Source organism: Rhinoderma darwinii, chromosome 1 (assembly GCF_050947455.1).
Source record: "Rhinoderma darwinii isolate aRhiDar2 chromosome 1, aRhiDar2.hap1, whole genome shotgun sequence".
NCBI lineage: Eukaryota > Metazoa > Chordata > Amphibia > Anura > Rhinodermatidae > Rhinoderma > Rhinoderma darwinii.
The window spans coordinates 639,877,846-639,890,461 of NC_134687.1; the positions used below are offsets into that span (position 1 = coordinate 639,877,846).

Below are 12,616 nucleotides of genomic sequence, written 5' to 3' on the forward strand. Positions count from 1 at the left end.
CTAGTGTTTATGTACGGAGCTTAGTTCTGCTACATTATCTGTGAATTAGCCAGGAGATGTTGCGGCGTACTCCGCACGCTGCACCCTTCTCACAGTGCAAAGTCTAACCATTGGGAATTTTGTGCTGTACTGGGGTATTTGGTGCTGCTAGGATTATTGTGAGCTGCATAGTGGTATTTGGTTAGCGCTGCTGGGGGTAATACAAGCGCTTCACGGTAGTATTTGTTTCACGCTGCACAGTAGTATTTGTTCGCGGGTGAGGCACCGGCATCACCATGGATTGGCTGGTTAGGCCCGAGCAGAATATGTTTGAGAAGCTGTGAAAGTGAGGAAAACGTTTTTATGTGACTCCATCTCTTATGAAGTATCCATTTTGTATTTTGAAGAATTATCTGTTTCTTTAACGACCACCCACCGTCTTTTGAAGGCAGGCGGTGCAGGTGCTTCGTCAACAGCGACGCCTTTTGGCGTCGCTATAGAAGATGCTGATGAGCGCTCCTGTGAGCTCATTCTCTAAGCAGGAGCTGTAACTTACAGCTCCTGATCTTCGAGCAGCCTACTAAATACAGCCGGGGTCGGAAAAGATTCCAACCCCAGCTGTTTAACCCTTTGATCGCCGCGGTCCGTGACTGAGGCATGATCAAAGGGGACCCCTCTTTTTGATCTAGTCACTGGAAACCCGATGACGTGATTAACCCCTTCCCGCAAAATCACGTACAGTTACGTCATGGGAGATGGACTGTTCCCGCATCTCGACGTAACTGTACGTCATGGAGATGAAGCTGGCTCAGGAGCTGAGCCAGCGACATCACCGCCGGGTGACAGCTGTATGTTACAGCTGGCACCCTGAGGTATCGGCCAGGACCGGAGCTAGCCTCCGATCCGACCGATTAACCCCTCACATGCTGCGTTGAATAGCGATCGCAGCATGTGAGGAGTTTATAGCCACCGGCGCCCCAGCAACGTGATCGCTGGGTTGCCGGTGGCTGCAAAGGCGATCGGAGGGCTAATGCTTACCTCCCGGTCCGCCAGCAACGGAATCCTCCTATGCCCCGTCGTCGGCGGGGCCCAGGAGGCTTCCGGTACCATCGGCAAGATGGCGCCGGCTCAGCTCAGAAGCTGAGCCGGCGTCATCAGCAGTGGGTGTCCGCTGTATGTTACAGCGGACACCCCGATCCATCGCCAGGAACCGGAGCTAGCTCCGATTCCTGGCATTAACCCCTTCGATGCAGCGATCCATTGTGATCACTGCATCCTAGAGGTTTGTAGCAAATCGGCAGCCTTGCCACGAGATGGCAAGGCTGGCGACTGCTACCATGGCAACAGGAGCCCTAAGAATGGACTCCTGTCTGCCATTACGTAAGCTGATTAGGCCCCGCCCAGAGGCGGAGCCTGATCGGCTTGCTGTCAGTGAACAACTGACAGTTCTAATACATTGCACTACATAGGTAGTGCAATGTATTAGAACATCAAACAAACAGTTGGACCTTCAAGTCCCCTAGTGGGACTAAAGAAAAGTGTCAAAAAAGTAAAAATAAAAGTTGTAAAAAATACAATAAAAGTTTCAAATAATAACACAAAACACAATCGCCCTTTTTCCCTTATCAAGTCATTTATTATTGAAGAAAATAATAAAGCCATACATATTTGGTAACGCTGCGACCGTAACGACCTGAACTATAAAAATATTATGTTATTTATTCCGCACAGTGAACGCCGTAAAAAAATAACTAAAAAATACTGACATAATTGCTATTTTTTGGTCACTTTGTCTTCCGAAAATTGAAATAAAAAGTGATCAAAAAGTCGCATGTACCTAAAAATGGTACCTATAAAAACTATAACTCGTCTCGCTAAAAACAAGCCCTCATACAGCTCCGTCGACGAAAAATTTAAAACCGTTATGGCTCTCACAACTTGGCGACAGAAAAAATCCATTCTCTTTACAAGAGTTATTTTATTGTGCAAAAAGTTGTAAAACATAAAAAGTGCTATAAATGAGGTATTACCGGAATCGTATGGACCTGCAGAATAAAGGTAACATGTAATTTATAACGCATGGTGAACGCTGTATAAAAATAACTAAAAAAATATGCCAGAATTGCTGCTTTTTGGTCACCTTGCCTCCCAAAAAAAAAGGATAACAAGTGATCAAAGAGTCGCGTGTACCCCAAAATGGTACCAATAAAAACTACAGCTCGTCACACAAAAAAAAACCAGCCCTCATACCACTACGTCTATGAAAAAATTAAATTAGTCAAGGCACCAATAAGCCAGGAAATAAAAATATGCAGTTGTGCCGGCCCGAGGGGAACATTTCTTGTTTCAAGTGGCGAATTATCAAGGCCCCTAAAATTAGGGATCCAGGAAAGGGAGGGCCCAAACATATCTGCTGGAAGCGACGGTGCCCGTATTATACCAGGACAACACTTTCCCAGCAAAATTCCCCAAACTTCAAAGGTGCGGAGTGCGGACCAAAAGGGGGATAAGTAAAGGCCATTTATTAGTGCGACACCGGCCTGTGCAGAAAGGATTGTGTCACAGCGTAACACACATCTATGGATTATTTTATTGTTTTTTTTTACCCCACTATACCACCTGACTATGCCCCTTATATACTCCGCCCGCCTTACATGTGCCCCCACATTATAAACGGAAACACCAGTAAGACTCCAAACAAAACTACTACAAGCAAAATCCACGCTCCAAAAGCCAAATGGCTCTACCTCCCTTCTGAACCCTACAGTGTGCCCAAACAGCAGTTTACTTCCACATATATGGCATCGCCATACCCGGGAGAACCCTTTTAACAATTTTTGGGGTGTGTGTCTCCAGTGGCACAAGCTGGGCGCCACATATTGGCATATCTATTGAAAAACCATTTTCACTCTGCAATATCACGTGCACACCAATTTCTGCCAATCATCTGTGGGGTTAATATGCTCACTACACCCCTAGGTGAATACCTTGAGGGGTGTAGTTTCCAAAATGGGGTCACTTCTGGGGGGGATCCACTGTTTTGGTCCCACAGGGACTTTGCAAATGCGACATAGCGCCCAGAAACCAATCCAGCAAAATCTGTACTCCAAAAGCCAAATGGCGCTCCTTCCCTTCTGTGCCCTACTCTGTGCCTAAACAGCAGTTTATGACCACATATGTGGTATTGTCATACACAGGAAAAGTTGCTTTACAAGTGTTGGGGTGCTCTTTTACATTTATTTGTTGAGAATATGAAACATTTTCAGCTAAAACTACGTCTTATTGAAGAAAAAGTTTTTTTTTTATTTTCACTGCCCAATTCTAATAAAATCTATGAAACACCTGTGGGGTCAAAATGCTCACTACACCCCTAGATGGATTCCTCAAGGGGTGTAGTTTCGTGAATCGAGTCACTTTTGGGGCGTACTGGTACCTTAGGAGCTTTGCAAAAGTGACATGGTGTCAAGAAACAAATCCAGCAAAATCTGTGCTCCAAAAGCCAAATGGCACTCCTTCTCTTCTGATCCTTGCCGTGTGCCCAAACAGCAGTTTATAACCACAAATGGGGTATTGCCGTACTCCAGAGAAGTTGCTTTACAAATGTTGGGGTTCTTTTATTCCTTTATTTGTTGAGAAAATGAAAAATGTTGAGCTAAAGCTACGTCTTATTGGAAAAAAAGGATTTTTTTTATCTTCACTGCCCAATTCTAATAAAATCTATGAAACCCCTGTGGGTTCAAAATGCTCACTACACCCCTAGATGGATTCTTCAAGGGGTGTAGTTTCCTAAATGGAGTCACTTTTTTGGGGTTTTCACTGTTTTGGTCCCTTAGGGGCTTTGCAAATGCGACGTGGTCTCCGCAAACCATTCCTGCTAAATTTGAGCTCCAAAAGCCAAATGGCGCTCTTTCCCTTCTAAGCTCCGCCGTGTGTCCAAAAAGCCGTTTATGACCACATGCGGGGTATTGTTTTACTCGGGAGAAATTGCTTTACAAAAGTAGTGGTGCATTTTCTCCTTTTAGTCCTTGTGGAAATTAGAAAAAATTAGCTAAACCTACATTTTCTTTGAAAGAATGTAGATTTTCATTTTCACGGCCTACTTCCAATAATTTCTGCAAAAAACCTGCGGCGTCAAAATGCTCACTATACCCCTAATTTCCTCAAGGGGTATAGTTTCCAAAATGGTGTCACTTTTGGGGAATTACCACTGTTTTGGTGCCGCAAGAGCCTTTCAGACCTGACATGGAGCCTAAAATATTTTCTAATAAAAAGGAGGCCCCAAAATCCTCTAGGTGCTCCTTTGCTTCTGAGGCCGGTGCTTCAGTCCATTACCGCACTAGGGCCACATGTGGGGTATTTCTAAAAACTGCAGAATCTGGGCAATAGATATTGAGTTGTGTTTCTCTGGTAAAACTTTCTGTGTTACAAAAAAAATAGATGAAAAATGAATTTCTGCAAAAAAAAAAAGAAATTTGAACATTTCACATCTACTTTGCCTTAATTCCTGTGAAACATCTAAAGGGTTAAGAAACTTTCTAAATGCTGTTTTGAATACTTTGAGGGGTGAAGTTTTTAAAATGGGGTGACTTATCGAAGGTTTCTAATATATAAGGCCCTAAAATCCACTTCACATCTGAACTGGCCCCTGTAAAAATAGCCTTTTGAAATTTTCTTGAAAATGTGAGAAATTGCTGCTAAAGTTCTAAGCCTTGTGATGTCATAGAAAAATAAAAGGATGTTCAAGAAACGATGCCAATCTAAAGTAGACATATGGGTGATGTTAATTAGCAACAATTTTGTGTGGTATTACCATCTGTCTTACAAGCCGATACATATAAATTTAGAAAAATGCAAATTTTTGCAATTTTTCGCTACATTTTGGTGTTTTTCACAATTAAATACTTAATGTATCGAGCAAATTTTGCCAGTAACATAAAGTCCAATGTGTCACGAGAAAACAATCTCAGAATCGCTTGGATAGGTAAAAGCATTCCGGAGTTATTACCACATAAAGTGAAACATGTCAGATTTGAAAAAATTGGCTGTGTCCTGAAGGTCAAAACAGGCTGTGTCTTGAAGGGGTTAAAGACCGGGGAATCCCTCTGCAGTCAGCCATAGGTACCTAGAGAGGACTCCAGGGCTGTCTGTTCACTTTGCCTGTTGTTAGGGCACACTATGTGCTGCCCTAACAGCAGCCTGTATCAAAGTGACACAGTATAATGAACTAGCATACAGGAGTATGCTAACACATTATAAGTAAAAAATAAAGTTGTAAGTAAAGTTATCCCTTAACGGGTTTAAAAAAAAAAAAGTAATTATTTTGCATAAAATATATTTAATAAAAACAAAAACCTACACATATTAGGTATCTACACGACCGTAATAACCTGTGAACGGGATAAAAAAAAAGCGCTGCCGAGAAACGCTTTTTCCTATATTCATGTGGTAAAAATAATTTTTTCCCTATCCCCAAACTGCGTGAAAAAATGAAAAATACTACTTCTCCCGCATAAAACAAGACCTCATACAGCCATGTCACTGAAAAATGTAAAAAGTTATGGCTGCTGAAATGCAGAGGCAAAAACAGAAAAATTGAGCAGGTCATTAAGGCCTTTTCAGGCCCAGTCATTAAGGGGTTAAAATAAGTAAGCTCATGCTGGGATTGTCTGAACAATTATAGGTTTTTGTTTCTTAGTATTCCTTGTTATGGAGAACATAGCGAAATATTTACCAGTTCTTTATTATGAGAAACGAGCCGGACGCCTCATACCGTCCGGAAACCGGTTTGTTTACCATTTTTGTTACGAGGAATAGGCTGGTGATATTGCAGCTGTGGCATCATTATGGCCCATCAGTCGTGGTGACGTTGCATGTTATGGGAAATTTTCGTCTAAGGGTATGTTCACACGATTAACAAAATACGTCTGAAAATACGGAGCTGTTTACAAGGGAAACCAGCTCCTGATTTGAGACGTTTTTTGCTGCGTTTTTTACGGCCGTTTTTGGAGCTGTTTTCAATAGAGTCTATGAGAAAACGGCTCCAAAAAAAGTCCCAAGAAGTGTCCTGCACTTCTTTTGATGAGCCGTCATTTTGACAGCGACGCGTAAAATGACAGCTCGTCTGCACAGAACATCGGAAGACCCATTGCAGGCAATGGGCAGATGTTTGCCGACGTATTGGAGTTGTCTTTTCAGGCGTAATTCGAGGCGTAACACGCCTCCATTACGTCTGAAAAGAGGTAGTGTGAACATACCCTTACATGTAAGGAGCCTTTCTTGCTCGTGATTGGTTCAGCACGACCAACTCCCCGTTGTACGCGATTGGCTGAGCTCAAGCCTAATCCCCTTTTGAAAGATATTATTGTAATTACATTCTGTCAATAAAGCAGAGGAGGATATTTGGGTTTACAAAGTAGTCTCGGTCTTACTTCTCTCCGATATATCGATATAACTAAGGGATTTGGATATGTTTATTGACAAGTGTCTGTTGACACACCCATCTAAAACTTCAGTCTAACATATTTTGGCCAGGATTGTGTCAACAGAAGCCCTGCCCTAGGGGACTTAAATTGCTTCAACGATATACTGCAATACTAATGTATTGCAGAATATCGTTAAGCTGTACTTCTGGCAGGGTTTAATAGGAGCACAAAGATGGCAGATCTGGGGGCCTACATTAACCATCAAAACCCAGCGATTATGTGGAGTGGGGGGAAATGGGGCATCAGAGGGATCTGCCCACTATTTCTAACAGATAAGATGCCGCAGTCGCTATTGACCATGGCCTCTAATGGGTTAAACAAGCAGGATCCTGCTCATTGCACTGAAGTGTCGACTGTAACTTACAGCCAACACACTCATCTTATAAAGCAGTAAATGGAGGATGTCTGGATGAGGGTTAAATGGAGTTCTCTCAGTTCTGACATTTGTTCAGGTATGAATTGCAGCTGGTGCCCCCAAAAAACTGATGTTAAGCCTAATGCATGACTGGATTCATAGAACACCTTGTAGAGAACTTCTATGTGCAGTCAAAGCTCCCTCAGGTCCAGGCAATGGGTTATACAGAGTGCAGAAGTATTACTGTAACGTAGAACTAAGGAGAAACCTTAAGAAACATTAAGAAACATTAAGAAACCTCGGTATTCACTTTGTAAATTCATTATTACGGACCTGTGGTAACACCTCCTGGAATTTCCTCCTCCACGTCACTCATACACTGTTGATCGCCTCTCATCCGCTCTTCTGATTCAACCTCGAATTTAATATCAGTCAGATCTTCCCCCTGATTTCACATATGTGACAATTCAGTACAATACATCAGAGTGTGAGAAGAATCTAACAGACCAACATAAGAAACCACCAAAATCTATGACCACATCTAAGACCGCAGAGCCAAAAAGCTCCACACCCCCTATATAGATCTGGTATAGGACTCAGCTTCATCTACCTGATGATTCTCTGGGACATTGTGATTTTCCTCTGGACAGTCCTCGGAATACAGAAGACTGGGACATCTCTCTGGTAGATTTCTCCTACTATATCCATCTGTAGGAAACACACACACACAGCGACAGAAAAGTGTCATTTCTACTAACTGTAAATTCCCGTTCCTTTAGTCCAAGCAGGACAAATGGGGAATTTGTCCTGCTTGGAAAATAGGACAGACAGTATCAATTAACTATTTAATTAGGCACCCTATATAGGATATCCATTAGCCACATTGTGTACTATCAAGCAATGTCCAAACTCAAAGCTTGCTGAACAAAAAAATCACAACCTTTATTGGGCAGAACAGCAGTGCTGGGAATGGGAATTTAGCAAATAATCAACTTGGGGTGGGTTACTATTAAACACAGATTTTAACACCACTCGACCAAAGGCTGCTTCCCCAGCTCTTCTGATGTCTAGTCTGTAATGATTTATAAAAGTATGAGGTGTCCTGCAGATTTGGTCAAGTGGAACATGATTTCTTTTGGCCCGAGACGTGGCAACTGCCCGAGTGCAATGGACTCTAATAGGTCGTGGGGCCTGAAGACCTGCTTGGCTATAGCAGATGGTAATCTCTTCCCATAGACATCTGGTCACAGTTACTCTAGAGACCTTCTGGCTTCTTCAGTCATGGGAGAAGAAAAGATAATCCGACCTCCTATTCACAGACTTCCAAAGCTCGATCAACATACAAGGAATGGAGTTTATTCTCTTCCTCTGAGGAGGGATTTGGATAGAAGACAGGCAGTTCAATCTGCTGGTTAATATTCTGCAATGAAAGCACCTTTGGGATGAAAATGGATAAGGGTCAGCAGCGTCCAATGCCTGTATCTCACTAACACGTTTCAGTGACATTTTATCCACCAGGAAACAGACCTTGATATCTAGATGTTTCAGGTCAATCTCCTGCAAGGGTTTAAAAGGTGGTATAAAGCTCGTCAAGGACAAGAGAAAGATCCCATTTCTGCCAATAGAGACCCAATGTAGTTAAATATTGTGTGCAGACGTGCCTTAAAAACCTCTGCAGATCTGGCCTTCACAAGCCAGTCGTTTAGGTAGGGAACAATCATAATCTCTTCTTCTCAAACCAGTAAAGGAAGATCGCGATTCAATCGGTCTGCGACAACACTCTTTATGAAGGTGTGTGGGGCCGATATAATTTTGAATTGGAGCAAGGTGAATTGGAGAAGATGCAGCTCTCCTTTTATCCACACAGCAATATGCAGAAATCTTCTGTGGTCTAGATGGATGGGGATGTACAAATACACATCCTTCGAGCCTATGGTGGCAAAGAAATCTCCCTTGTCTAGAAGTGCGCAGACCGAACTATCTCCATTCTTCTTGTGGATACACGTTTAGGGACCGCAAGTCGATTAAGGTTATCGAATGGTTCTCTGTCTTCGACACAAGAAACACCCACGAGAAAACACCACTCCCTATGTCAGGGGTTGACATTTCTTCTATAACCCTCATATCTATGGGAGTCCTAAATTGACCTTTTTAGGACGACTTTTTTTTCGTGGGAGAATTCTGGGGAGGAGAAATACCTGTCTGGAGGAGAAATCTATTCAGTAGCCGCAATTTATGGTGTTCAGAACCCAAAGATCTTTTATGGATGACAACCATTGGTGGCAGACATAGGATAGTCTCCCTCCCACAGGAATTTTCTTGTTGTCAGAAATTCAGCTTTTTCCTAGAAGACGGGTTGCCCCTACCCCGAACTCCAGAAACATCTGTAGCCTGATCTCTGGACACCGAAAGATGAATTACCTCCTCTTACCCGTTTACTTGATCCAAAGTTTCTCGATGAGCAACAAAACCTAGACCTCCACTTAAATTTACGTCTGTGGAAGGGATATCCCCCTTTTGTTCGACAGGTTCTCCATCTCGGAGTCTAACTCTGGCCCAAAAAGCCTATTAGGCTGATGCTACATGGCACAAAGAATTCTTTGAGTGAGAATCCACCCTCATTGTTCAATTCACAGAGCTCTTCTCCTAGCAGAGGAGAAAGCAATATTACGAGATGCAAATCTCACTTGCTGGATTGCTGCAGAGAGCAAAAATAAATAAATAAATCAGATGCTAAAAGATTTAGGTATATCTTCTCTAGGCACCCCATTGTCGATGTCCTTCTCCATCTGGAGTAGCTATGACCGGTTTTTAGCAACGACTTATGAGGATAGGGCAACCTTGGTTTGGGCTGAAGCAGAAAGGTACTCTCATCGGAAAGCACTATCAATACGCCGATCCACGGGGTCAGAAAAAGCCAACCCACATACACCTGGACCCAGGTGTACGCGAGATGGTACAGAAAACCCAGAACATGGAAAAGAAAGAAGAAAAAAAACTTCAACATATCCTGAATCTTCACTGTCTGACCTTCCAAGGAAGACAGTAGAGAAAAAAATACAATATGGATATCCTATGTAGGGTGCCTAATTAAATAATTAGTTAATTAATACGGAGGATAAAATCCTCATTGGTGCTGCCGATATGGACCTCAAGGAAAAATTGTTAGCATGTGATGATCAGATGATGGTAGGAATATGTAGTTGACCCTTAAAGAGGCTCTGTCACCACATTATAAGTGCCCTATCTCCTATATAAGGAGATCGGCGCTGTAATGTAGGTAACAGTAATACTTTTTATTTAGAAAAGCGATCTATTTTAAACCACTTTATGAGCGATTTTCAGCTTTATGCTAATGAGTTTCTTAATGCCAAAGTGGGCGTGTTTTACTTTAGACCAAGTGGGCATTGTACGGAGGAGTGTATGACACTGACCAATCAGCATCATGCACTTCTCTCCATTCATTTACACTGCACTAGCGATATAGTTATATCGCTATGTGCAGCCACATACACAAACACTAACATTACTGCAGTGTCCTGATAATGAATATACATCACTACCAGCCTGGACGTGATATTTGTTCAGAATCCTGACACTTCTGAATATTTTCTGTGAGATTCCAGCAAGGCAAGCATAATCTCGTTTGAAATGACAGGTGATTGTAATCTCGTGAGATTACGTTTGCCTTGCTGGAATCTCACAGAAAAGATTCAGAAGTGTCAGGATTCTGAATAAACATCACGTCCAGGCTGGTTGTGATGTATATTCAGTATCAGGACACTGCAGTAATGTTAGTGTATGTAGCTACACATAACGATGTAACTATATCACTAGTGCATTGTAAATGAATGGAAAGAAGTGTATGAAGCTGATTGTACAACGCCCACTTGGTCTAAAGTAAAAACACGCCCACTTGGGCATTAAGAAACTCATTAGCATAAAGCTAAAAATCGCTCATAAAGTGGTTTAAAATAAATCGTTTTTCTAAATAAAAAGCATTACTGTCACCTACATTATAGCGCCGATCTTCTTATATAGAAGATAGGCCACTTATAATGTGGTGACAGAGCCTCTTTAAAACAGGGCTTTTCTTTCAGAAGCAATGAAAGTCTCCCGCTCCTTACATTGCTGATCAGCCCTTAAGTCCGTCGCCTCTTCTGCTTCATCTATAACTTCAACCTTAATATTAATCAGATTTTCACCCTAAACAGACAAGAGAAAAAAAATTATCTATAATGAACTTGAATTCAACTACTTTATGGTATTATTTTGGTGAGACTTTAGCAGCATCTACCTGATGATTCTCTGGGACATTGTGATTTTCCTCTGGACAGTCCTGGGAATACAGAGGACTGGGACATCTCTCTGGTGAATTTCCCCAAATGGATCTATCTGTGGGAGACACAAACACACAGTGACTAAATACAATACTACTGTATGTCTGTCTATATATCAGGCACTTCTCTCAACATTTCCAATTCTATGTTGTTTATTTATCAGGGGCTGAGTTGCAATGTTGTGGTGCTCACCACTTGTCCCAAGGTCCCAGCGTCTTATAAGCAACAGTCCTAATGCGGCCTACCAGAGGGAATGGCGGGGCACTGACTGCTCCCTACTCCATCACAGTATTCAAATATACCCTGAGAATGCGCACACAGTTGAAAGCTGAAGGGTACAGTGGGGCCACTTTTAAGAGGGCCCGGTCAATCGAAAAATGTGCCAGGGCTTCGCCCTGGAACGATTACACCTCTGCTAGTTCGGGAAATCTAAAATATAAGAGAAGGAAGCTACGGTGAAGGCCGTCATATTTTATTAAAGTTACGTAGTTTGAAAAAGGACACAGCTCCATCAAGCTCAACCTTTCTCAATCAATTACACGTCTTTTATTGCTAGATTAGTTATAACCATCAATGCCATTCGTCAGGAAATTACTACCATTACTACCTCTTGGGATAGGGGGTGTTCCATAGTTTGACTACTCTAACTGTAAAGAACCTTTTCCTATATTGCTGTTTGAAACTTCTTTCTTCCACAAGCAATGAATGTCCCCTGGTACTTTGTAAAGAACAGAGTATGTGCCAGTTCTTTGTATTGACCACACATGATCTTATTAACATGTATAAGTATATCTCCAAGGTGTCTTTTTTGCAAGCTGAACAAGCCCAATTTTTTAAAGTATCTGTAGTATGGAAAGCATCTACTCCAAGTTTCCTCTCCACAAGGAATGGAAAACCACTGAAGTGTTGGAAAAAGCTCTACATTTATATAACCCAAGTTTTTTCCCTGGTGCTGTTCTGGGAAAAATAAAAATTGTATATCTTTAATTATTTACTAGTAATTGGTTTTCCGTTAACCCATAACAGCACCATCAGGGAGGCTACATGCACATGAAGCATTTGCTACGCAGATCTCCCTGAAGCAAATCCTCAGCGTAATACAGTACCAGATAAATAAATAAGATTTCAGGTAATCTCATATAGACGTTGCATCATTTTGTTTAGTTAAACTGTGATGCGGCATGTTAAGTTATGTTGCATTTACGTCTCAGAATTTTGTCTGACAATTTTATAAAAAACACAAAAAAAAACCACACACCACACACAATATCCGCAGCCGATAATCCGCACTAGTTTCATCAAAATGTGTGGTCTGCATCAAAAAATGCAATATTGAGTGCAAATTTTCCCTTCAGAATTACCCTAGTTTATCTGCGGTTTTACAGAGATACAGAGTATTGCAGCTTATTGCATATGTGGATTCATAGACCAGACAGAGTTCCAATACTGACCCCTGTGCA

At 41.9% G+C, this 12,616-nt stretch overlaps 1 protein-coding gene across 1 annotated transcript in view; it reads right to left on the reverse strand.

Annotated features, from left to right (window-relative positions):
- LOC142694207 (uncharacterized) overlaps positions 1-12,616 on the reverse strand; it is a 308,282-nt gene that overhangs the window by 254,411 nt on the left and 41,255 nt on the right. The window contains 4 exon segments of the mRNA XM_075847611.1: positions 7,150-7,261; positions 7,427-7,524; positions 10,944-11,022; positions 11,114-11,211. Of these exon segments, the coding sequence (XP_075703726.1) occupies positions 7,150-7,261; positions 7,427-7,524; positions 10,944-11,022; positions 11,114-11,211 (387 nt within the window).